Raw genomic sequence first — 26,332 nt, 5'->3', positions numbered from 1 at the left:
TATAGCCTTTGAAGTTGTCAAAATTATCTTAGCGATGCATATTATTAATTGAAAATTAAGTTTTGATATATTTACAGTAGTAAATTTACAAAATATCTTCATGGAACATGATCTTTACTTAAAATCCTAATGTTTTTTGGCATAAAAGAAAAATTGGTCATTTTGACACATACAATGTCTTTTTGGCTATTGCTACAAATATATCCATGCTACTTAAGACTGGTTTTGTGATCCAGGGTCACATATTATGTCAAGGTTTCCCAAGCTGATGTTTGTGAAGGAACTGCAGGGGGTTTATGAATATAATAAAAAGCTAATAATTAATTAAATCATGAAACAATTTTAGATTAAAATAAATCATTTTAAAATCAATCAAAATAATAAAAAAACTTAATTTTAATATTTTATTTGTTTACCTGCATGTCATGTGACCATAATGTCAAAGAACTAATGCACTTAATTATTAAATATTAATTTTAAAATTAATTAAAAAAAATTAAAAATATTAATTTTAAAATAAATTTTACTTCAAGTAAATGATCAGATGACAAAAAAGTTTGTGAATTTGTGCATTTTAATGTATTTGAAAGACTTTCTGAATGTATCTATTTCAGAAAGGAACATTTAAAAAGATTTAAAAAAAGAAGAATGAGAGAGAATCAATACATTTGGAAACATTTATTGCTGTTGTGCAAATAATATGTAATCATGTAATAAAAAAACTGTAGTCTGATTATGAGTATTTTATAATGTAATTAAATCTAATTACAAGTGCATAATTTGTAGAATCTGATTGTGTAATCTAGATTACATGTAATCAGTTACTACCCAGCTCTGTTTAAATCTGAAAAACAGTATGACAAAAATGCACTAATTGTTAATAGTTTCCTTACACTTTACTATATGATAATACATTTTAAAATACAACAATTAATTTTACTGTAAAAATTTAATTTTAAAGAGCAAATTACCTTATTTCTATTAGTAGTATGAATTCCTTGTGAATTGCTGTTTTATCAACTGTTTGGACTCTTATTCTGACGGCACCCATTCACTACAGAGAATTAATGGGTGAGCAAGTAATGGAATCCTACATTTCTCCAGATTTGTTCTGGATTTTATGTCTATTCTTGGATATCAAAAGATACCAAAACATCCCCACAAGCACAGTAAAATCTGAAATCATCTATTGCAAGACCAGTAAATGATCTCCATGAGGAAAATTACTTATTAGGCACTAAACAATGTCTTCATAAAAATATAACTGGCCCACAATAAAGGAAACAAAAGTCATATATTATTAACTATGCATATACAATCATATGAATCTAGTACACCGTTAGTATGCAGTTTGTCCAGCACATTATGACATACTAATTTGAGACTGGCATTTCAGCAACACGAAAAAACGGAATGGGATAACTTAATAATGTTTTGTAAATGGACATTTCTTGTGTGGGAAAAAGTGCACACCTACATATCGCTACTTAAAATTTGAGCTAAGTGCAAATCAGGAGAACATGATTAAGTCTACACTTATAGGCCTAATGTAAACCTCAGTAGATTGGTCTGATTTCATCATAAGCATTGAAGTATATATATGGTATCATCCAAGATCAAAGAACTACCACAGCTTCTCAGAAGAAGGGTTGTTGAGGCTTATAAGTCCGGTGAGCCAATTTCAAGCTGTTTAAAACCCACCTGTACAGATTTGGTCTACACTGGATATCAAAGAGGAAGCCTATCAAAATAAAATGTCAAGGCCATATTGAAGTTTGCTATCCAATGCCTCCATGAGGAACAGAAGTAACATGGCCATAAAACCTCATGAACATTTGAGAAAAAAACCCTCATAGAAACTGTGAAGCACTGATGTAGTTGTCTTTATGTACAGTCAAACCAAAATTTATTCAGACACCTTTTCTCAGATTTTCACAGTTTATTCGCTATAGTTTAGAAAATGGTAATAACATATGACAAGAATAATTTTTGGTCCCACATTTTTACTGGTAGTATGAAGAATTTTTGGGTATAATATGTCACAGCTTACATTCTTTTTTTTTTTTTTTTTGCTATCCTCACTTAGATAAATAAACTATAGTGTCCTGCACCCACTAGTAAAAAATATCAAAAATAATATCTGGTGTCTGAATTATGTCTTAAAGCTCATTTACTAAAGAAATGTATTGCAAACCACTACAGAAACACAACAATCTACATTGCAACAAAGATCACACAAGAGCATATCATGTTTTTAACATGCAATCCCAGTATTTAAAGTGTTAGACTCCTACTATTTACAAGTTGATGATTTTTTTAAAATTAAAATAACAAATTTAAGACATTTTCTGGTCGTCTTAATTTTTTTAAATATACAGTCAAGCCCAAAATTATTATTACCTTGGCAAATTCTGACTTAAAGTTACCTTTATTCAACCAGCAAGTTTTTTTTTTGTTTTTTTTTTGACTGGAATTTACACAGGCTTCTCCTAAAATATAATAAGACGATGTACAAGAGGCATCATTGTGGAAAAAAAATATTTCTCAGCTTTTATTTACATTTAAACAAAAAGTGGCATGTCCAAAATTATTCACACCCTTCTCAAAAATCAATAGAAAAGCCTTTATTGGCTATTACAGCAATCAAACGCTTCCTATAATTGCTGACCAGCTTTTTGCATGTCTCCACTGTATATATATATATATATATATATATATATATATATATATATATATATATATATATATATATATATATATATGACTGTGGACCACAAAACCAATCTTAAGTAGCACAGGTATATTTGTAGCAATAGCCAAAAATACATTTTATGGTTCAAATTTTTTCTTTTATGCCAAAAATCATTAGGATGAGTAAAGCTCATGTTCCATCAAAATATTTGGTAAATTTCCTACCATAAATATGTCAAAATGTAATATGCATCGCTAATATGCATCGCTAAAGTTGTCCAGACTTCATCTGGACAACTTTAAAGGTTTTTTTTTTAATATTCTCAAATTCCAGATTTTCAAATAGTTGACCAAATATTATCCTATCCTAACAAACCATACATCAATGGCCATATTTTATCATACTTTATCTACTTTATCTTATTTATTCAGCTCTCAGATGATGTATAAAACTCAATTTTGAAAAATTGAAACTGCTTTTGTGGTCCAGGGTCACATATGATCATAAAAAAAAGCTTTGAAGAAAAAAATATATACTCTGTAAATGAGTGTTTGTTTTTCGAAGTTGTAAACAAAAAGATTATTGGATAGCATTTTATAAGATTTTTTTTTTCTCTACTTTAAATATTAACTTTTGCTTTATTTTAGCTATTGCTTTGTAAATGCTTGTAACATTTATTAGCAACTTCTGGGTAAAAAATGTAACTACAGCGATTTTGCTGACTAATATAGATAGTCATTAACCTATAATTTTATAAACTGTATGGCCAAAAAAATGTGGACACAGGTTCAGCTATCCCATTCAGTCAGAGCAGAGGCTTTATTTCATAACAAAAGTAAAAAGCATCATCAACAATCAACACAGTTGGCTAGAACATAACTGATATAATGCATAATATGTTTTAAAGTGGACTGCATTCATTGCACTTCATCTGTGATGAATATTTGTAAGGAAACAAACAGGATGTTTTCCACTCATGACTGTTGATGTGAGATCTCGCAGAGCTTCAGTGGAGCAGCTGAACAGTGATGTTGACACAATTAGGCAAACAAGGCTTTGGAGAATAGTATTAGTATTGTTTAATAGAATAAATTACCTCCAGATATATACAGTGGGTTACGGAAAGTATTCAGACCCCCTTAAATGTTTCACTCTTTGTTATATTGCAGCCATTTGCTGAAATCATTTAAGTTCATTTTTTTTCACTCATTAATGTACACACAGCACCCCATATTGACAGAAAAACAGAATTGTTGACATTTTTGCAGATTTATTAAAAAAGAAAAACTGAAATATCACATGGTCCTAAGTATTCAGACCCTTTGCTGTGACACTCATAGATTTAACTCAGGTGCTGTCCATTTCTTCTGATCATCCTTGAGATGGTTCTACACCTTCATTTGAGTCCAGCTGTGTTTGATTATACTGATTGGACTTGATTAGGAAAGCCACACACCTGTCTATATAAGACCTTACAGCTCACAGTGCATGTCAGAGCAAATGAGAATCATGAGGTCAAAGGAACTGCCTGAAGAGCTCAGAGACAGAATTGTGGCAAGGCACAGATCTGGCCAAGGTTACAAAAAAATTCTACTGCACTTAAGGTTCCTAAGAGCACAGTGGCCTCCATAATCCTTAAATGGAAGACATTTGGGACGACCAGAACCCTTCCTAGAGCTGGCCGTCCAGCCAAACTGAGCTATCGGGGGAGAAGAGCCTTGGTGAGAGAGGTAAAGAAGAACCCAAAGATCACTGTGGCTGAGCTCCAGAGATGCATTCAGGAGATGGGAGAAAGTTGGAGAAAGTCAACCATCACTGCAGCCCTCCACCAGTCAGGGCTTTATGGCAGAGTGGCCCGACGGAAGCCTCTCCTCAGTGCAAGACACATGAAAGCCTGCATGGAGTTTGAAGCATGGTGGTGGCAGCATCATGCTGTGGGGGTGTTTTTCAGCTGCAGGGACTGGACGACTGGTTGCAATCGAGGGAAAGATGAATGCGGCCAAGTACAGGGATATCCTGGACGAAAACCTTCTCCAGAGTGCTCAGGACCTCAGACTGAGCCGAAGGTTTACCTTCCAACAAGACAATGAACCTAAGCACACAGCTAAAAGAACAAAGGAGTGGCTTCACAACAACTCCGTGACTGTTCTTGAATGGCCCAGCCAGAGCCCTGACTTAAACCCAATTGAGCATCTCTGGAGAGACCTAAAAATGGCTGTCCACAACGTTCACTATCCAACCTGACAGAACTGGAGAGGATCTGCAAGGAGGAATGGCAGAGGATCCCCAGATCCTGGTGTGAAAAACTTGTTGCATCTTTTCCAAAAAGACTCATGGCTGTATTAGATCAAAGGGTGCTTCTACTAAATACTGAGCAAAGGCTCTGAATAGGACCATGTGATATTTCAGTTTTTCTTTTTTAATAAATCTGCAAAAATGTCAACAATTCTGTGTTTTTCTGTCAATATGGGGTGCTGTGTGTACATTAATGAGGAAAAAAATGAACTTAAATGATTTCAGCAAACATGGAGTTATCATTTAAAGTGCCCCTATTATGCCTTTTCAAATATGATATTTCATGTAGTGTGTCATGTAGCTGTATGTGAACATAAACTATCTGCAAAGTTGTGACGCTGACAGTGCACTATAAATAAAGTTTTTGTCTAACAAAAAAAAGAGTCGGCTCACATTCGCCTAAACGAGTCGTCAGCAATTCGAATCTTTTTTCTGTAACGGCCACACGTCACGAGCTACAATTTGCATAATGTCCGCCCACGTTCAATTTCGCGAACAACTTGCCCGCCCACAAACAGTAGGCCTACCATTTTCAAGTGGATTACATCATGTCAAGAAGACGCCCTGCGCTGTGACAGCCTGTGAGAGTGAATTTGTTTTATATGCCCTTCCGAAAGATGAAACTATCAAGAATGAGTGGTTAACATTAATTTTTTCAACACCTCAGCAGTCCAATGCCAATCTTGTGTTGTGTTCGCGTCATTTTACTGATGACTGCTTTTCCAATCTTGGGGAGTAACGTTACAACGCGAGATTCACCAAACACTTGGTTTTAAAAAATGGATCAGTGCCCAGTTTATTTGGACCGGCTTGCTCCTCTGAACTTCTACCTGTAAGTATGATTAATAATTGTATTTTCTAGCTATCGTTCAAAATACGTCTTTGTGTACGTTATGGTGTGTAACAACCCCGCACATGTCTCGGTAACCGGCTAACTTGCGTTTCTGTAGTTCTGTTGTTCAGCTGTGAGTGCAATGTAGTCTAAAAAGTCTTGTGATTGATGCAGCTTGACTGTCTGTCTGCCTTATTAGTTTAAGTAATGATAATGATAAACGATGGCTTAACGCAGTGTTATGGATTGTACAGTGTTGAAGTTCACAACGTAGAGATGTGTCCGGTTCGCTTACAAAAGCAAATTGTAACATATGACACCCACTGAGAAACGTCCTGCTCCGGTCGTGCTTGCAAAACAGTTTCTTGTCGATGTGACACTTCAACAGTTTCATCGTCAGACTCCGGCTCGAATTGATAGGGTAAAATCGAGGCTATCTTTTCTATGCATTAACAGGTCTCCGCAGCTGTCATTCAGTTATGCCAATAGGCGTTTCGTTTTTGCGCTGTAGCGGTAGACCAATCCAGAAGGACTGCACCATCTGACCAATCACAGCGGTGAGGGCTCACTGAAAGGAGGGGTTTAGAGAGACTGATTCTTCGAACTGCTTCAAACGAGTCGTTTACGAATCATTTAGAAACGGGTTAAAAATAAATCTAATTTTGGAGAAAACTAAAGTGTTTTTTGAACTTGCATACATGTAAACCTGTTTTAAGAGACTATTAAAACAATATTAACTACCTTTAAAATGGCATAATAGGGGCACTTTAAGGGGGTCTGAATACTTTCCGTACCCACTGTATGTAATGAACAAGAGCTGGGGACTGCACTGTTTCCAAACTCCCTCAATTGAACCCACATACCGCTACGCCAAGCTCCGCCAGCGGTGACACCCATTCGATGACGTCATGGCGAGTGTCGTCATCAGCACTACCAATGTGGACGCGAGAGGAGTTCGATTCAATAGTGGTTTGTAGATCGTCGAGCTGCAAGAATCCAACATGGCAGGACGGGAACGCAAACAAACAGACTTGGATAAAGGCATTGTGGTTTGTGCGCTTGTGAATAAACGTATAGCACCGAAAGAGAAGTTATTAACTTGCCTTTTTAATGTGAAACCAAAGCTTCATTGTAAACTTTGTGACGTACTGTGGAAGAAGTAGCCAACACGAAACTTTGCAACATGTGTCTTATTTCAACTCTGTGTTTTATAGATCCCAGATGACTGTCTCGGGTACCCGCTGGACCTGTTCACCTTTCCCGAGCATTACTCCGAGGATCTGGAGTGTGTCTACATCCCACATGGAGTTATTATGGACAGGTACTGTAAATTAAATTAAGGCGTCATTTAGCCACTTACTGATGAAGTCCTTCGTGCAGACTGACAAAATCAATATGCTTATTACAGGTTTGAATGAGATTTTAGCTCACAGACTTTTGCACTGCATATGAGCAAATGAAAATCATACCTATTTTATTATATGTGACCCTTGATGTATGGTTTGCTAGGATATGACAAGTTAGGACATGTTAGGATATTTGGCTGAGATACAGCTATTTGAAAATCTGGAATCTGAGGGTGCAAAAAAAAAAAAAAAAAACCTTTAACGTTGTCCAAATCAAGTTCATATTACTAATCAAAAATTAAGTTTTCATATATAAATATTTTTGACCTTAATTTCCTAATTATGTTTGGCATAAAAGAAAATTGTTTAATTTTGTCCCATACAGTGTATTTTTGGCTATTGTTACAAATACACCCATGCCACTTAAAGGAGTAGTTCACTTTCAGAACAAAAATTTACAGATAATGTACTCACCTACTCAGATAATGTGTGGACCATAGAAGTCTATTATATGGAGAGAAATCCTGAAATGTTTTCCTCAAAAAACACAATTTCCTTACAACTGAAGAAAGAAAGACATGAACATCTTGGATGACAAGGGGGTACAATATCTGTAAATTTTTGCTCTGAAAGTAAACTACTCCTTTAAGACTGGTTTTCTGGTCCAGGGTCATATATTAATATTAATTGTCTTTATTTTGTGCTAAATATTTAAAATTATATTATATTTTTTAAATATTTCAGTAATGCATTTGTGTTTGTAAACAGTCTCCTTTTTACTTTTTAAATACTTTTAGTGGTAATATTTAGAACTACAATGGCAAGTTTATACTGAAACCAATGTTTCCTAATGGACCTGCTTAAAGGAGTAGTTCACTTTCAGAACAAAAATTTACAGATAATGTACTCACCCCCTTGTCATCCAAGATGTTCATGTCTTTCTTTCTTCAGTCGTTAGGAAACTGTGTTTTTTGAGGGAAACATTTCAGGATTTCTCTCCATATAATGGACTAATATGGTGCCCCCAAGTTTGAACTTCCAAAATGCAGCTTCAGAGAGCTCTAAACGATCCCAGCCGAGGAAGGGTCTTATCTAGTGAAACGATTGGTTATTTTCTAAAAAAAAATTACAATTTATTTACTTTTTAACCTCAAGTGCTCGTCTTGTCTAGCTCTGTGTGAACTCTGTGTAGTATATAAATTGTAAATGTTTTTTTAGAAAATAACCGATCGTTTCGCTAGATAAGACCCTTCTTCCTCGGCTGGGATCATTTAGAGCCCTTTGAAGCTGCATTTAAACTGCAATTTGGAAGTTCAAACTCTGGGGCACCATAGAAGTCCATTATATGGAGAGAAATCCTCAAAAAACATAATTTCCTTACGACTAAAGAAAAAGACATGAACATCTTGGATGACAAGGGGGTGAGTACATTATCTGTACATTTTTGTTCTGAAAGTGAACTACTTCTTAAAGTACTAGTTTTGAGATGAACATCTTTTTATTTTTATGCAAACAAATTTATGCTAAAATTGTTTGGGAAATTAATATATGTGAGCGATCTAGTGAATTGCCTTTTCCTTTTGAGAGGTTAATGACAATTAATTTGCATGTGGATTCATTTTGTAATTACACTGCAATTATCACTGCCTTTTTGATAAGCGTTTGCATAACAGCCATGTTAGCTTATCGTTTTAAGTCTTGATTGCAAGCTTTTTAGATGATATTTCTATCACAATTTGATTTCCATATTAAAGGATCATGATTACAGGAGACAAGAATAAAAAGCATGTAAGATGCTACTTTATCAGTAGACATTTCCACAGGATTGTTTGTGATCCTTAGTAATACCAATACTTGTTCTATTGGAATAATGCCTTTGTACTGGACAGTTAAAGGAAATCTCACAGGAAATTGTAATTTATAAAAGTCAGGGCATTTATTTGTAAGCCTAATAGTCATCTTGGAGCCTAAAATATATATGGTTCTAGTTTATGATGATTAAAAAAAAAATGTAACCAAGAGTGAGTTGCCTGTAAAAAGGTATGTAGTTTAATTCAGTATGAACAACAAACACTTTTTGGCTCGAAAAGGACAGTAAGACTTTGTTGTGCTCTCATGGGACTTTCCAGGATAGAGAGACTGGCCAGAAATATCATGGATGATCTTGGAGATCATGACATTGTGGTGCTGTGTGTGCTGAAGGGAGGTTATCAGTTCTGCGCTGACCTGGTGGACTGCATCAAAGTACTGTGCCGAAACTCCAACAAGACCCTTCCCATGAGGGTGGACTTCATCCGGCTCAAGAGCTATCTGGTGAGCACACATTGAGTTTTTCTGATTTCTGATATATCATTCCACAGATCCTGTTTTTCCATCTTTTTCAGATATTTGAATGTCGAGCAAATTTAAAATGATTTTCCTAAGCGTTTTTGCATCTTAAAACGGCATTAAACTGCTCTGATCATATGATGGATCACAAGTTTCTTTGACACATGCAATTGAACACAAGTATTTTCTTTCACAAATGCCACTTTGTTTGTGATTATCTGAGCATGCCTTCATGATCATAATGAATTACGGCTTTCTTGCATGTAAATTGCTGTGTGAAATCAGACATGCAACCAAAACCAAACCTGATTACTAAACTCCACATGAAGTCAAAAATGAAGCAAATACATTAGCTTTAAAAAGTTTGGGGTTGTTCAAGGTTTTTTGTTTTTTTAAGTGGCTTATGCTCACTAAAGCTGAATTTGTATGTTATCAAATTATGATAAAACAGTACAATTGTGAAATATTATTGCAATGTAAAATATCTATTTTTGTATTTAAGCAATTTTTAAAACTTTTGAATGCCAATGTATTCGGTAAATGTTGACTTTATGTGGAGTTGGGGTACTCGGACTTGAGTCCGGTCTCGAGTACAGTTTTTAGCGGACTCGGACTTGTCACGGACTCGGATGCATTTTGACTCGGACTCTAGCTTTTCGGACTCGGGAATTATTGCCGAGTCCAGGGACAGTTGACGGAAATTTTACTGACTCGATGCATTATTACGAAAGTGACATTCAGCATTCGCATTTGTTTAAAAGTCTTGCCAGTACTTGAAAGCCTGCTGGTTTCTTTGCATACACACTCCCCCAAAGTGTGCTCACCGAAAGCGCCTCTTAGTCAGCGTGCAAATGCTGAATAAGTTTTCTTTTGCATTCTATTGCTACACACTTACATGAAAAGTAATGTCAAAATGCAAATGCAAAATGTCTTGGAGAGTATTCATGCAAACGCAGTCGGTTTTGTCTTGAGTGAATTTGAACAGTTGGGAGAAATACAGATGTGTCAAAATATATGATCTGTGCGTCCAGTCTTAAATTGTCAGCAGCATAAAGCTGCTGCAGCAGACTGCGTCATATTACATTTACCTATTTTTTTTTATCTCACAATTTAAATTTTTTTTATATGTTGTATTTCGGACTTTATAACTCAATTTAACTCAACAGTAGTGAGTTTGTCAGTTCTGAGGGGAAAAATGCCAGAAGTGTGGGATATAAGCTCATGATTTTGAGCTGAGGAGAAAAGGGAGAATGTCTTTTCTTATCAGAATTGTGAGATATAATCTCGGAATTGTGAAAATAAAATCAGAATTTTAAAATATAAACTTTTTTTTACTCTTTTATTCCATGGCTCCCATAGACTGCTACTTAAAAACTGTCATTAACCCTCACAGCCTCATTTTCATCTAAGAATTTTGTTTTAAATGCCATCTACCCTGTCTAAGGTCTAACCATCCATCATATAAAACCCAAAACACAGTCACACTCAGATATAAGAGGTGCATTCTCTGCTCCTCGGGTCTCATTCAATAAACTTCCTACCCACCCCATTGAATTTATACAATTACTATATAACATTAAATAAAAATTATTTTTCACACTCTAAAAGCTGTTTCACTCTGAAATATATCACAATACATAAATCAAATCAGCTATAATTTTTGTTACATGACTTTAAGTTTGCTGAGCAGGACACTAATTATGAGATGGTGTGAAATTAAAAATCAAAATGGTAATATGCAAAAGAGGATTGCTTTTGTTACATTTAAATTGTCATTGCCTTATTCTAGTTGAAAAGGTGAAAACAAGGTTAAGATACTGACAAACAGTAGTGTTCAGTTGGACTCGGACTCGACTTAGGTGGACTCGAACCCAACACTAGAGTTTAGTAATCAGGTTTGAGTGGTTTGGTTTTGGTTGTATGTCTGACTTAAGTGCCGGTATAACGGCACAATTGTGAAATATTATTGCAAATAATAAAGCTGAATTTTAAGCATCATTATTCCAATATGCTGATTTGCTGCTCAAAAAACATTTCTGATTATTATCAGTGTTTTGCTGCTTGATATTTTTGTGGGAACCCTAAGAATACAGTTTTGTAGGATTCTTGGATAAATAAAAAGTTTAAAAGATAAATATTTTATTTAAAACACAACACAAACTTGTGTAACAAATGTCTTTGCTGTCATTTTTGATCAATTTAATGTATGTTTTCAGAATGAAAGTATTAATTTCCTTTTTTTTTTAACTTTTGAACAGCAGTATACTGTATATTTACTTTATGCACTTTCTTCGTCTTATTGTACACATTGTTGTTACATTAAAGGGGTCATCGGATGCCCATTTTCCACAAGTTCATATGATTCTTTAGGATCTTAATGAAACGTCTCTAATATACTTTGGTTTAAAATTCTCAATAGTAGTGTAAAAAAACACCCGTTTACCTTGTCAAAATCAGCTCTGCAAAATATCAGCTCATTTTATCGCATGGGCCCTTTAAATGCAAATGAGCTCTGGTCGCCCCGCCCCTCTCTGCTGAGGGATTATGAGCTGTAATGTTTACTTTAGCGCATTTAGCCGCGTGTATTGGCGAAATTTGCCAACAAGCACATTATTAAGAAAGGCCATTTGCAAAGATGAATAAAAACCCCTTATACTCACTTCTGCTGTGGGTGAAACTGCATCACGAATGATTCACACGAACATAGATGCATGTGTAGATCGGCGCTTTCCTTTTAAAAACGAAAGTAACATTGTCCTCTGCCTCTTAAGCGGCTCAAATGTCAGGAGTAAAAGACTACTGCTATGTTCATTATTACATCCAACAACAGAACACCTCAATCGCTCAATTAGAGTCTTACTCTGCACCTGAGTCACACAATGGCGATCAGAGTCGGACTGTTTCAGCTCGGTGAGGGCGGGTCTAAGGTAAGGCGCTCATGTCAATCAACTATTGTGGGAGTGGCCTCTGTCAGTGTGCCGTCACACCCACAAGAAGCTGAGAATGACCTGATTTTCAAAAGGGGATATTACTTTTAAAGATTAAAAAATACCACTGGGTGGATTTTTATCATTGTAGGGTGTATACACAAACTGCCAACACACATTAATGTGCAAACAACATGGAAAAGTGAGTTTTGCATCCGATGACCCCTTTAATAGAGAACCAATAAAACGCAAAAGTGTCTTCAAAGGCAGAGTGTGAAATATTATATCAAATAAATTCACTACATTTATTAAGTGGACATATTTTGTAGCATTTTTGTCAGTTTCAGTGTCTTTCTGACTAATGAAGTGACTGTTGATGGCTGTATTGTATGTGTTTAGTCAACAGAGGGCGGCATGGCTTTATATTTGTCATGCTCTGTATCTCAGCTTTGAGATTGTGAAGTCAATTGATTTCCATATCAGCTTTGAGGGCTTTTTTAGCCACGCTGATATTTTTAAACTAAAGCCTATAGTTGAAGCAAGGTGGATCTTTAAAAACATTCATTTAGTCTAGATCACTTCGTCTGGAAAGCATCCACTTAATTTAATAATAATCGTTATGACACAAACTTGATTTAGTCGAGTAATAATGTCTTGGCTCATTTAAAGTAGATCATTAATCTCTCCAGACACATTGGTCCCTGTAAATATGTCTAAATGTTTTTTTTTTTCTTTGTATTTTCATTTTGATTCTTTGTAATGATTTTTTTCAATCTTGATTTCACACCAGAATGATCAGTCAACTCAGGATCTCCACATAGAAGGAGCAGAGAACCTGTCTGTGCTGAGAGGAAAGGTACATTTCTTAGCCTTCTCATGTTGGCCTCATTTAAAACATTTAAAGTTAGCAGGGCTGTAAGAGAATGTAATTTTTTCTCTTGTGTTCTGAGTCTTTAAAAGGTTAATGCTCAAAGTTGACTGTTTCTGTGGAATACACAGTTTTACAGGTCAAAGATTCACAAGCAAGACATGCAAAAGACATACACTGACAAACAAACGCACATGATGGCATTCCATTCACATTTACATAATTTCTGTAGACATCAATTTATTATTTTTTTATTTGACTATTAGGCCTATTGACAAAATTATAGTGACACTGACAAAGCAAAAAGAGTAATTGTAAAAAAAAAAAGATATATAAATAATATAATATAATATAAATATACTGCTATTTTCTTTTTCTGTATTCTTTCACAACTTGTTAATCATGCTACAAACATGCTAGCAACTTGCTAGTCATGTTAGAAATAGGCTGGCAGCTAGTTAATCATGTTTGAAACATGCTAGAAACATGCTAACCATGCTAGAAACATGCTAACAACTTGCTAATCATGCTAGAAAAATACTAGCAACTTGTTAATAATGCTACAAACATGCTAGCAACTTGCTAATCATGTTGGAAATATGCTAGCAACTACTAATCATGCTACAAACATGCTAACAACTTGCTAATCATGTTACAGACATGTTAGAAATATGCTAGCAACTTGTTAATAATTCTAAAAACATGCTAGCAAATTGCTAGTCATGCTAGAAACATGTTAACCATGACAGAAAGATGCTAGAAACATGTTAACAACTTGCTAATCATGTTAGAAATATGCTAGCAACTTGCTAATAATGCTACAAACAAGCTAGCAACTTGCTAATCATGCTAGAAACATGCTAGCAACTACTAATCATGCTACAAACAAGCTAACAACTTGCTAATCATGCTAGAAAAATGCTAGCAACTACTAATCATGCTACAAACAAGCTAGCAACTTGCTAATCATGTTAGAAACATGCTAGCAACTACTAATCATGCTACAAACAAGCTAGCAACTTGCTAATCATGTTAGAAACATGCTAGCAACTACTAATCATGCTACAAACAAGCTAGCAACTTGTTAATCATGCTAGAAAAATGTTAGCAACTACTAATCATGCTACAAACATGTTAGCAACTTGCTAATCATGCTACAAACATGTTAGCAACTTGCTAATCATGTTACAAACATGTTAACAACTTGTTAATCATGTTACAAACATGTTATAAACATGCTAACAACTTGCTAATCATGTTAGAAAAATACTAGCAACGTGTCAATAATGCTACAAACATGCTAGCAACTTGCTAATCATGTTAGAAATAGGCTGGCAACTAGTTAATCATGTTTGAAACATGTTAGAAACATGTTAACCATGTTAGAAACATGCTAGCAACTTGCTCATAATGCTACAAATATGCTAGCAACTTGCTAATCATGTTAGCAACTACTAATCATGCTACAAACATGCTAACAACTTGCTAATCATGTTAGAAACATACTAGCAACTTGCTGATAATGCTAGAAACATGTTAATAACTTGCTAATTGTGTTAGAAACATGCTAGCAACTACTAATCATGCTACAAACATGCTAAAAACTTGCTAATCATGCTAGAAACATACTAGCAACTTGCTGATAATGTTAGAAACATGTTAATAACTTGCTAATCGTGCTACAAACATACTAGCAACTTGCTAATCATGCTAGAAACATACTAGCATCTTGCTGATCATGCTAGAAACATGTTAATAACTTGTTAATCGTGCTACAAACATACTAGCAACTTGCTAATCATGCTAGAAACTTGCTAATCATGCTTGAAACATGCTAGCAACTTGCTAATCATACCAGAAACATAATAGCATAACTTTTTATACTTCTTTAAACTTTTCAAACTTTTTATCTAGTTTTTGTTATTATTATTAACTATAATTATAATGAGTTTAAATCCAACCATTCATTTAACAATTTTCCCCCATTCAGTTCCTAGTAAAGTGCAGTGATTCTGAATATGTGTGCATGTGTCTTGTGATAGAAACGAGAGGTTAGAGTTTGTCAAAGGTTTATGATGTCTGATTCTTCAGTAAGAGGATTGATCTGCTCAGTTGCTCAGGTAATTTCCCAGTAGAGCTCAGGATTGTGATTGTAGTGTGATACAGAGTCTGCGATACCAGACACACTTCTTTAGTAAAAGATTTTTAAACTTTATACTTCCCCCTGAGTTGTACACAATGGCATATTGTTAAAAAACTCATAAGTAAATCTCATGAAAACAGGACATGCTTTACCCCCCAAAAAATGATATTCAAAATAATTAAGCACAGTCCCACAAATCCTCATTAGTACAATGCATCCAGATGGTTTACCTCCGAATTGTTTTTGTGACTCCTATTATTGCCAGTCCTGATTCTCATTACTGTAATTCAGTCTTGCCCTTTTCCCACCATTACACTGACCTAGTCTGAGTACAGGGCTAATTTTGTTGTTGTTTGACTATGTGGGTTATTTTTATAGTAAGTATATTGTGATGTTGATATATCCTGAGCATTCAGTGTCTCATTTCCTGTGTTTCTCCTTCACATGTCCTGAAGAACGTCCTGATTGTGGAGGTACGTCTGCTGTCCTTCTGGATAAACTCACTCCCTCAATCACTTTAATATCCTTTCAGATAAATAAAGGCCTTTCAGATGCTTTATAGCAAATTATTCTGCTTACTGACCTGTTCTGTTCTCTCAATATGCCTGAACATTTCAGAGATCAGTCAGTCATGTACTATTTTGTGCCTCTGTTTAGTCAAACAAAAAGCTGTGTTCATTCCATGTAACCTAGAAGCCAAGCCGGATGATGTTTTTAGTCATAATTGCATTGGAAACTTTTCACATTTAATAATGCCATATGTGCCCTACATTTAGTTATTTTTTATTTTTTGTTAAATAATGAATTTGCCTCATACATTTTATTTTCTTCGTTTAGTTTGATACAGCTATAAAAGTGCAAAAGTACAACATTAACATTTGTGACCCTGGACCACAAAACCAGTCTTAAGTAGTTCTTGGTATATTTGTAGCAATAACCAAAAATACATTGTATGGGTAAAAATGACCGATTTTTCTTTTATGCCAAAATCAACAGGATATTAAGTAAAGATCATTATTTCCTACCATAAATATATCAAAACTTTATTTTTGATTAGTAATATGCATTGCTAAAAGCTTAATTTAGCCAACTTTAAAGGTGATTCTCTCAATATTAAATTTTTTTTGCATACCTTAGATTCTACATTTTTAAATAGTTGTATCTCGGGTAAATATTGTCCTATCATAACACACCATACATCAATGGAAAGATTAATTATTCAGCTTTCAGATGACCTTATGACACATTTCTGTAAAACAATAGGGGCTTACATTGAATCTATTATATTTGCATGTGTAAAAAAAACTATAAGACTGTTAATAATAGATAATAATCTAATATTTCTGTTGAAAGAAATAGTACTTTTATTCAACAAGGATGCATTTAATTGATCAAAATTGGCAGTAAAAACTGACAATGTTACAAAATTTCAAATAAATGCTCTTCTTTTGAATTCATCCAAAAAAATTTAATAATATTTAATAATAAACAGCACAATTGTTTTTAACAGTTATAATAATAATTGTGAAATATCACTATTATTCTATGTATTTGTAATACTGCAGCAGTACTAAGTCGTATCTATAGCCCAAACTGTGTTATAATATATAATATAATATAATATAATATAATATAATATAATATATTATATAGCATATTGTAGGACAGGATACTTGATACAATAATATTTGATAAAACATAGTATGGTACATCGCTGTGAACTCCAGCATTCTAGTGTTTATTTTGTGGCCCTGAGATGTGATGATTTCCTGCAATGCCAAGACGACTTAAGTTCTGTCAAGTAGGGTTGTGCCGATAGACGATAGTATCGTGTATCGATGATAGTCAGAGATATCGCCTGTTGCTGATGCCTTTGACGATAGTAAGGCAATTATTATTATTATCCGTCAAAAAGGTGCCTAACTTTAGCGATGCAGCGCGGAGAGTCGGTTCTAGGATGCCTCAGAAACTTGCCGCGGTTAACACAAGCACAGAGTGGCCACGTCGCGCCGCAGATGTGTGCAGTGAAAATGGGTAAGAGGTTTATTCATCATACAGTGTACAGTCGTGGCCAAAAGTTTTGAGAATGACACAAATATTAGTTTTCACCAAGTTTGCTGCTCAACTGCTTTTAGATCTTTGTTTCAGTTGTTTCTGTGATGTACTGAAATATAATTACAAGCACTTCATAAGTTTCAAAGGCTTTTATCAACAATTACATGACATTTATGCAAAGAGTCAGTATTTGCAGTGTTGGCCCTTCTTTTTCAGGACCTCTGCAATTCGACTGGGCATGCTCTCAATCAACTTCTGGGCCAAATCCTGACTGATAGCAACCTATTCTTTCATAATCACTTCTTGGAGTTTGTCAGAATTAGTGGGTTTTTGTTTGTCCACCCGCCTCTTGAGGATTGACCACAAGTTTTAAGATCTGGGGAGTTTCCAGGCCATGGACCCAAAATGTCAACGTTTTGGTCCCCGAGCCACTTAGTTATCACTTTTGCCTTATGGCACGGTGCTCCATCGTGCTGGAAAATGCATTGTTCTTCACCAAACTGTTGTTGGGTTGTTGGAAGAAGTTGCTGTTGGAGGGTGTTTTGGTACCATTCTTTATTCATGGCTGTGTTTTGGGGCAAAATTGTGAGTGAGCCCACTCCCTTGGATGAGAAGCAACCCCACACATGAATGGTCTCAGGATGCTTTACTGTTGGCATGACACAGGACTGATGGTAGCGCTCACCTTTTCTTCTCCGGTCAAGCCTTTTTCCAGATGCCCCAAACAATCGGAAAGAGGCTCCATTGGAGAATATGACTTTGCCTCAGTCCTCAGCAGTCCATTTGCCATACTTTTTGCAGAAGATCAATCTGTCCCTGATGTTTTGTTTTTTTTGGAGAGAAGTGGCTTCTTTGCTGCCCTTCTTGACACCAGGCCATCTCCCAAAAGTCTTGGCCTCACTGTGCGTGCAGATGAGCTCACACCTGCCTGCTGCCATTCCTGAGCAAGCTCTGCACTGGTGGCACTCCGATCCCGCAGCTGAATCCTCTTTAGGAGACCATCCTGGCGCTTGCTGGACTTTCTTGGATGCCCCCGAAGCCTTCTTAACAATGCAGTGGAATTTTTTTTTTCAGATTAAGTTAATTTTCATGGCAAAGAAGGACTATGCAATTCATCTGATCACTCTTCATAACATTCTGGAGTATATGCAAATTGCTATTATAAAAACTTAAGCAGCAACTTTTCCAATTTCCAATATTTATGTAATTCTCTCAACTTTTGGCCACGACTGTACATAGATTAAGTGTAGACAGTCATTAGGATAACAGAGGTAGTAAAATGTGGTTTAGGCTGAATTAAATATGATATATCAGAATCCGTCTGTATATAGTAAACATAAACATTCACCTCAGTAACATCTGTATGCGTTAACTAGAATTACGATGCGATAAAATGGCGCTAAACATACGCACGTGAATTACACGCACATCGCTTCTCCACATTCAATATGAACTGAACTACAGCATGAACTGATGACAAAGATCAGACATACAGCGGTAACATTATCGCAATATGACGGGTAAAGAAAGATACATTCATTTACATTCAGGCACGCACATTTACCACTCACTGAAGATAGCAGAGAATGAAACCGAAAGTAAACTTGAACCTGCGACAGAACTACCGTCAGCGCTCTGTACACGCACAACTGTGTCACATGCACTACCCTTACAAAACTAATAAGGAATTTACTACATATTGATACATTTACATATTATTAAATAAATTAGCACGATAGTATCGTGTATCGGCGATCTCACGATATGAAAATTGAGCATATCGCCCAACACTACTGTCAAGTTTGCTTTTTAAGCTGATAGTGTGTGACAGCCTTCATCTTAGTGTCCTTTTTCCCACAGGCCATCGTGGACACTGGAAAGACCATGACAACTCTGCTGGATCATGTTGAAGCCTTCAAGCCCAAGATGATCAAAGTAGCTGGGTGAGTCCACAGACTGAGCTCTGTGTTTGTGGAGTCACCTTCTTTAGCCAGTCAGTGCAGTGTGTGTGTGTGTGTGTGTGTGTGTGTGTGTGTGTGTGTACTGATATGTGGATATTTTTGATAACTTGCACATATTGAGTGTTTTTGGGGGGGCTTTTGTTTTTTTTATTTGTCACAGTTTGCTGGTGAAACGGGTGTCCAGTGGGTCAGGATATCTTCCAGACTGTAAGTGATGATTACATACGGTACTCAATTGCATACTCTTGCGAAAAAAATCTAAATACTGAGAGAATCGCCTTTAAAGTTGTGCAAATGCAGTTCTTAGCAATGCATATTACTAATTAAAAATGAAGTTTTGATATATTTATGGTAGGAAATTTACAAAATATCCTCATGAAACATGATATTTACTTAATATCCTAATGATTTTGGTATAAAAGTAAAATCTTTTTTTGACCCATGCAATGTATTTTTGGCTACTGCTACAAATATACCTATGCTACTTAAGACTGTTTTTGTGGTCCAGGGTCACACATTTTTTATACCTTTACAGTATTTATCTGCTTTTATTTTATATTTTGTTGCTTTTATCTTTTATCAAATATCTTACATTGTAACAAAACTGAATTCAATATATGTTAAATTTGCTACCATAAATATGTAAATTATCGTTTCAAGGAAAAACACACTTAATTTTGACTTGTTTTTTCTGAAAACAAGCAAATAAATTTCATACCATAAATACCATAAATATATACCACATATTTCATACCATAAATATATCAAAACTTAAGTTTTGATTAGTACTATGCATTGCTAAATTTTCATTTGGACAACTTTAAAGGCAATTTTCTTACTATTTAGATTTATTTGCACCATCAGATACCAGATTTTCAAAGAGTTGTATCTTGGCCAAATATTGTCTTTTCTTACTTAGATTTTTTTGTCTTGTTTCCAGCCAAAATATCTGAAAATTCTTAAATCAAGAAGGATTTTCTAGACTGGTAAAAATAACTTTTTTGTTTTCAGAAAAAAACAAGTCAAAATTAAGTGTGTTTTTGCTTGAAACAAGCAAAATAATCTGTCAGTGTAATAAGAAAAATAATCTTGTTTTCTGCTTGAAATAAAAAAAAAAAAAAATTGCTTACCCCATTGGCAGATTATTTTTCTTGTTCTAACCAAAAACTCATTTAATTTTGACTAGCTTTTTTTTCTGCAAACAAAAAAGTTATTTTTTTACTTGTCTAGAATTTTTAGATATTTTGGCTGGAAACAAGACAAAAAGTCTAAGTAAGAAAATAATTTTTTGCAGTGTGTTTATTCAGCTTTCAGATGATTTATATTACAAGCTATCCGAAATTTATCCTACTTGTTGTCCATATAAATATCAATAGCGGCACCAAATTGCATATTTTTAAATCAATCTCTGTATAAAACAGAAGGTTTTTTCTCCACGAGTATAAGCTCTGTATTCTCACTATATCATACTGTATGAGCCATAAAAGCCTATCTATCAAATTATTTTTAAGTTCTCCTTTAAACAGGCTCAGTAGACTTTTCCATTTCAAAAAATTAGATTTTTCTGGCTATTATTTCATTTGTCATATGCTTTTTTGTTTTCCACTAAAACATTAGTCTGAAAAATCAAGACCTCACAAACACAGATTAACATTTCCTTTTCATTCATATGTGATATTTGTTCCAGATGTTGGATTTGAGATCCCCAATCGTTTTGTGGTCGGCTATGCCTTGGATTACAACGAATACTTCAGAGATCTCAATGTAAGACTCACTTGATCAACATTTCAACTGTGTTACACTGACTGAAGTTGACATCTCGGTACGTTAATTCAGTTTATAAGCGTTTATACGCTGTTGTTTGTCATTGCTGTCAAAGAGCTTTCTAAAGCTTCATGTGAGCGTATCCCCAGACGAAGGACTCGCCCTGTGTGTCTACATATTTTCCAAAGTCTGGACGCGACAACTGCTGTGAGATCAGCGGCTCGAGCGCTTAGAGACATCTGCAGAACTTCTCTTTGAAGCAGAAATGAGTTTGTTTGCTAGAACTGCGGTGACGTATTACTGACCCGAGCCTGTAATGTCTACCCAAAGCGTGAAATGACAGACAGCATTAGCGCTGCGAGAATTAGGGAAGAAAAGTCTCTCTGCAGCTGCACAGTTGTCCATTTGTCTCCATTTGGAGGGCTGATTGCTAGGGGTAAGTGAGCTGTTGTGAAAAATGACACCCACTTCAGAGAATGCCCTGGGCTGCTCAACTCAATTATCCAACAATCTAGTATCTATCTCTCACATGCATACATCATAGACAGTAGCGCCGTTCTCTAATATAGTGGGCTGCCTACATGCACAGTATTTCCAGGCACAGCATGATGTCTGTAGACATGAAAAAAGTCAAACATATATTAAAAACATGTAATATTATTACAAATTAAAACAACTGTTTTGTATTTCAATCTACTTTAAAATGTAATTTATTCCTGTGATGCAAAGCTGATTTTTAGCATCATTTTAAAATGCTGATTTGCTGCTCAAGAAATTTTTATTTTTATTATCAATGTTAAAAACTGTTGTGCTTTATATTTTTGCGTGGAGAATGTGGTGTATTTTTTCAGGATTCTTTGATAAATTGGAAGCTTAAGTCAGCTTTTAATGAAAATAGATTTAAAATATATTAATCAATTTATTGCATCCTTACTGAATAAAAGTATTCATTACTTTTAACAAAAATGCATACAATAAAATACATTAAAATATATAAAATACATTCTAATTCATAGTCAGGGGGGAAAAAATCTTAATGAACCCAAACTTTTATATTAAATTAAAAAACATATTTTATGTAAATTTAAAAGTGTAATGAAATCATATAAATGTCAAATAATTTTAAAATTGAGATGCCATTTTAAAATTTAAGTTGGTAAAAAATAATACTTTATTATTTTATCAATATAAATATTTTGTTTAAATTCATGTCATTTGACCATTAACTCACAACCGAAAATTAAAATGTTAAATCGTTTTAAATTGACAACTAATAATAAAAACATAGTAATCACAATAAAACACTTGGTAAAAAAATAATATTTATTATATATTTTATTAATATTAATATTTTATTTGTTTAACTGCATATGATTTAACTATTAGCTGACACCTGAAAATAATTGTCAAATAATTTTAATTGGCAAATAAATTTAAAATTAAACTAATTGCAATAAAACACTAAAAAAGAATAATATTTTATTATTTTATCAGTATAAATATTTTGTTTAACTGATGTTTGGAGGCATGTATCCTTATGCAGAAAAAAGTCAAAACATGCATTAAAAAAATTAAATATTATTATAAATTAAAACAACTGTTTTCTATTTTAATCTCACTTAAAATGTAATTTATTCCTGTGATGCAAATCTGAATATTCATCATCATTATTCTAGTTTTCAGTGTTACATGATTCTTCAGAAATCATTCTATCATTCTGATTTGCTGCTCAATAAACTTTTTATTATTATTATTAGCAATGTTGAAAACAGTTGTGCATTATATTCTTGTTTGGAGAATGTGGTATATTTTTTCAGGATTCTTTGATAAATTGGAAGTTTAAGTCAACTTTTAATTAAAACTTAAAATAGATTGATCATTTATTGCATTCTTGCTGAATAAAAGTATTAATTTCCATTAACAAAAATGCATACAATAATATACATACCTGGCATGCAATAAAATGGGAAAAATACATAAAAAATAGGCCCCATTAAAAAAAAGAAAAGAAAAAAGAGAAAGTGTTTTAGTAAGGAAAAAAATCTTAATGACCCCAAAAGTTTTTATAAAATTAAAAACATATTTTATATACATTTTAAAGTGTAAATACATCATATAAATGTCAAATAATTTTAAAATTGACAGATAATTTTTTAATTGAAATAATCAAAATAAAATACCTGGTAAAAAATAATAATATTTTATTATTTTATCAATATAAATATTTTGTTTAAATACATGCATTTTTAAATTATTTAAATCAATAATTTAAAAATTGACAATTTTTAAATTTAAAATAATCAAAAATCACACATTTTATTATTTTATCAGTATAAATATTAAGTTTAAATTCATGTAATTTGACCATTAACTGACAACTGATTTGTTAAATTATTAAAATATTTCTCAGGGGAAGCTTCAAGTAAATATTTTAGGTCAAAGGGGTTCAGTTAAGTTTGGAAATCTCTAAACTATCATATCAATACCAAAAAATACTAATAAAGTTTAGTCTAAGTAAAGTTAGATATCTGTAGAGATTTCCCCAAATCATTCACTTTTAAGGCTGTCTTTCACTTTAGAGATCAGCTTCGCCTGAAAACCAAGCCTGCATAGAATCTGCTGACATCTTTTTTTTTAATAGATTTCTGTTTAATTTCTGTTTTCATCCAATCATCTTTGTACATTTCTCCTCTTGTGATGTGTTTAGTGTGATTGAAAACCTTCCCATCATCTTTTTCTCGCTCTCACAGCACATCTGTGTGATCAGTGAAAGAGGGAAACAGAAATACAAGGTTTGAAGAAGATGATCTCACTCGTACATGAGTGTCTGAAGGCTGACTGGAGAATGAAAAATGTTCGTGGATCTCAGACAGAAAAGGATCTCCTGCTTGGGTTCAACATGGCCCGCATTCACTGGAAGTACTGCAGAAACAGCATACTAACATACTAAACTCTTATCGACACTTTTCCATGTTGTTTGAACATTAATGTGTGTTGGCAGTTTGTGTACATAACCACCCTACAATGATAAAAATCCACCCAGTGGTATTTTTTTAATCTTTAAAAGTAATGTCTCCTTTTTAAAATCAGGTCATTCTCAGCTTCTTGTTGGTGTGACGACACACTGACAGAGGCCACTCCCACGATAGTTGATTGACATGAGCGCCTTACTTTAGACCCGCCCTCACTGAGCTGAAACAGTCCATCTCCGATCGCTATTGTGTCGATTCAGGTGCAGAGGAAAACAAGAATGTCTCAGATTGAGCGACTGAGGTGTTCTGTTGTTGGATGTAATAATGAACATAGCAGTAGTCATTTACTCCCAACATCTGAGCCGCTGAAGACGCAGAGGATTAATGTCACTTTCGTTTTTGAAAGGAAAGTGCCGATCCCGATCTACATATGCGTTTATATTCGTGTAAATCGTTCTTGATGCAGCTTCACCCACAGCAGAAGTGAGTATAAGGGTTTTTATGCATCTTTGCAAACAGCCTTTCTTAATAATGCACTTGTTGGCAAGTTTTGCTGCTAAATCCGGCTAAAGTAAACATTACGGCTCATAATCCCACAGCAGAGAGGGGCGGGGCGAGCAGAGCTCATTTGCTTTTAAAGGACCATGCAATAAAATGAGTTGTTGATGAGTTGAGATGTTTTACAGAGCTGATTTTGACAAGGTAAAGGGGTGTTTTTTTACACTATCCTATTGAATATTTTTAACCAAAGGATATTATAGACTTTTCATTAAGACCCTAAAGAATTTCATGAACTTGTGGAAAATGGGCATCCGATGACCCCTTTAAAGAACCATCTCTTTCTTACCTTTTTATAATCTGAAGAACCGTTTTTCACCACAAAGAACCTTTTGTGAAACAGAATGGTTCTTCAGATGTTAAAAGTTCTTTATGGAACCATTTAAAAGGGTTCTTCTATGGCATCGTGAAGCACCTTCATTTTTAAAGGGGTCATCTGATGCCCATTTTCCACAAGTTCATATGATTCTTTAGGGTCTTAATGAAAAGACTATAATATACTAGTCTATAACTCTATAAAAAAAACACCCTTTTACCTTGTCAAAATCAGCTCTGCAAAAAATCAACTTTATTGCATGGCCCTTTAAATGCAAATGAGCTCTGCTCGCCCCACTCCTTTCTGCCGTGGGATGACGAGCTGTACTGTTTACTTTAGCCGCATTTAGCCACGTTTAACTTGTTAACTAGCACATTATTAAGAAAGGCCATTTGCAAAAAAGCATAAGCTTAAACTCTTGCTGTGGGTGAAGCTGCATCACGAATGATTTGCACGAACAAAGACGCATATGTAGATCGGGATCGGCACTTTCCTTTCAAAATCGAAAGTAGCATTAATCCTCTGCATTTTCAGTGGCTCAGATGTCAGGAGTAAATATCGACTGCTATGTTCGCTATTACATCCAACAACAGAACACCTCAGTCACTCAATCTGAGACAATCTTGTCTTCGCCTGCGCCTGAGTGGGCACAATGGCGATCGGAGTCGGACTGTTTCAGCTCAGTGAGGGCGGGTCTATGGTAAGGCGCTCATGTCAATCAACTTTTGTGGGAGTGGCCTCTGTCTGTCATCACACCAATAAAAAGCTGAGAATGACCTGATTTTAAAAAGGGGATATTACTTTTAAAGATTAAAAAAAAATCATTGTATGGTGGTTTTGTACACAAACTGCCAACAAATTAATGTTCAAACAACAGTTTTTGCATCTGATGACCCCTTTAAGAGTGTATTCTCACTGTTCTGTGTGTTAGTATGGTATTTAGTCTTTAAAGGGATGGTTGAACAAATGTTTGATAGGTTTGGAACAACATGAGAGTGAGTAAATGATGCTTTTTAGGTGAACTGTCCCTTTAAGACTTAGTCTCATTTTAACAAATTGTTATTACAATGCAAATATGAATCGTGTTCCATTCAATAATGGAAGCTGTTTACTTATACTGGTAATTAAAAATACTTTACACAACGTGCTAATCATTCACCAGCAGAAGCTAAATGTGAACTAGCTTATGTGGAAGTTTACATTTATGTGAATTTTTATACATTTCCATGTAACAACATTAAAATTGTATGCATTTGTATTAGTTGCTTACGTCAT

At 34.5% G+C, this 26,332-nt stretch overlaps 1 protein-coding gene across 1 annotated transcript; it reads left to right on the top strand.

The window, feature by feature from the left end:
• Window positions 1–6,759: 6,759 nt before the first annotated feature.
• Window positions 6,760–26,315, top strand: prtfdc1b (phosphoribosyl transferase domain containing 1b). Its single transcript, XM_073848508.1, has 9 exons — window positions 6,760–6,868; window positions 7,034–7,140; window positions 9,295–9,478; window positions 13,211–13,276; window positions 15,887–15,904; window positions 19,347–19,429; window positions 19,608–19,654; window positions 21,135–21,211; window positions 23,962–26,315. Exons 1-9 carry the CDS (start codon window positions 6,821–6,823, stop codon window positions 24,007–24,009), a joined length of 678 nt encoding a protein of 225 aa, XP_073704609.1. The 5' UTR covers window positions 6,760–6,820; the 3' UTR covers window positions 24,010–26,315.
• Window positions 26,316–26,332: the final 17 nt, after the last annotated feature.

The sequence above is a fragment of the Garra rufa genome, chromosome 10, assembly GCF_049309525.1.
Source record: "Garra rufa chromosome 10, GarRuf1.0, whole genome shotgun sequence".
NCBI lineage: Eukaryota > Metazoa > Chordata > Actinopteri > Cypriniformes > Cyprinidae > Garra > Garra rufa.
Note: the sequence above shows the minus strand (reverse complement) of the source record. Positions and strands in the feature narration are given on the sequence as shown.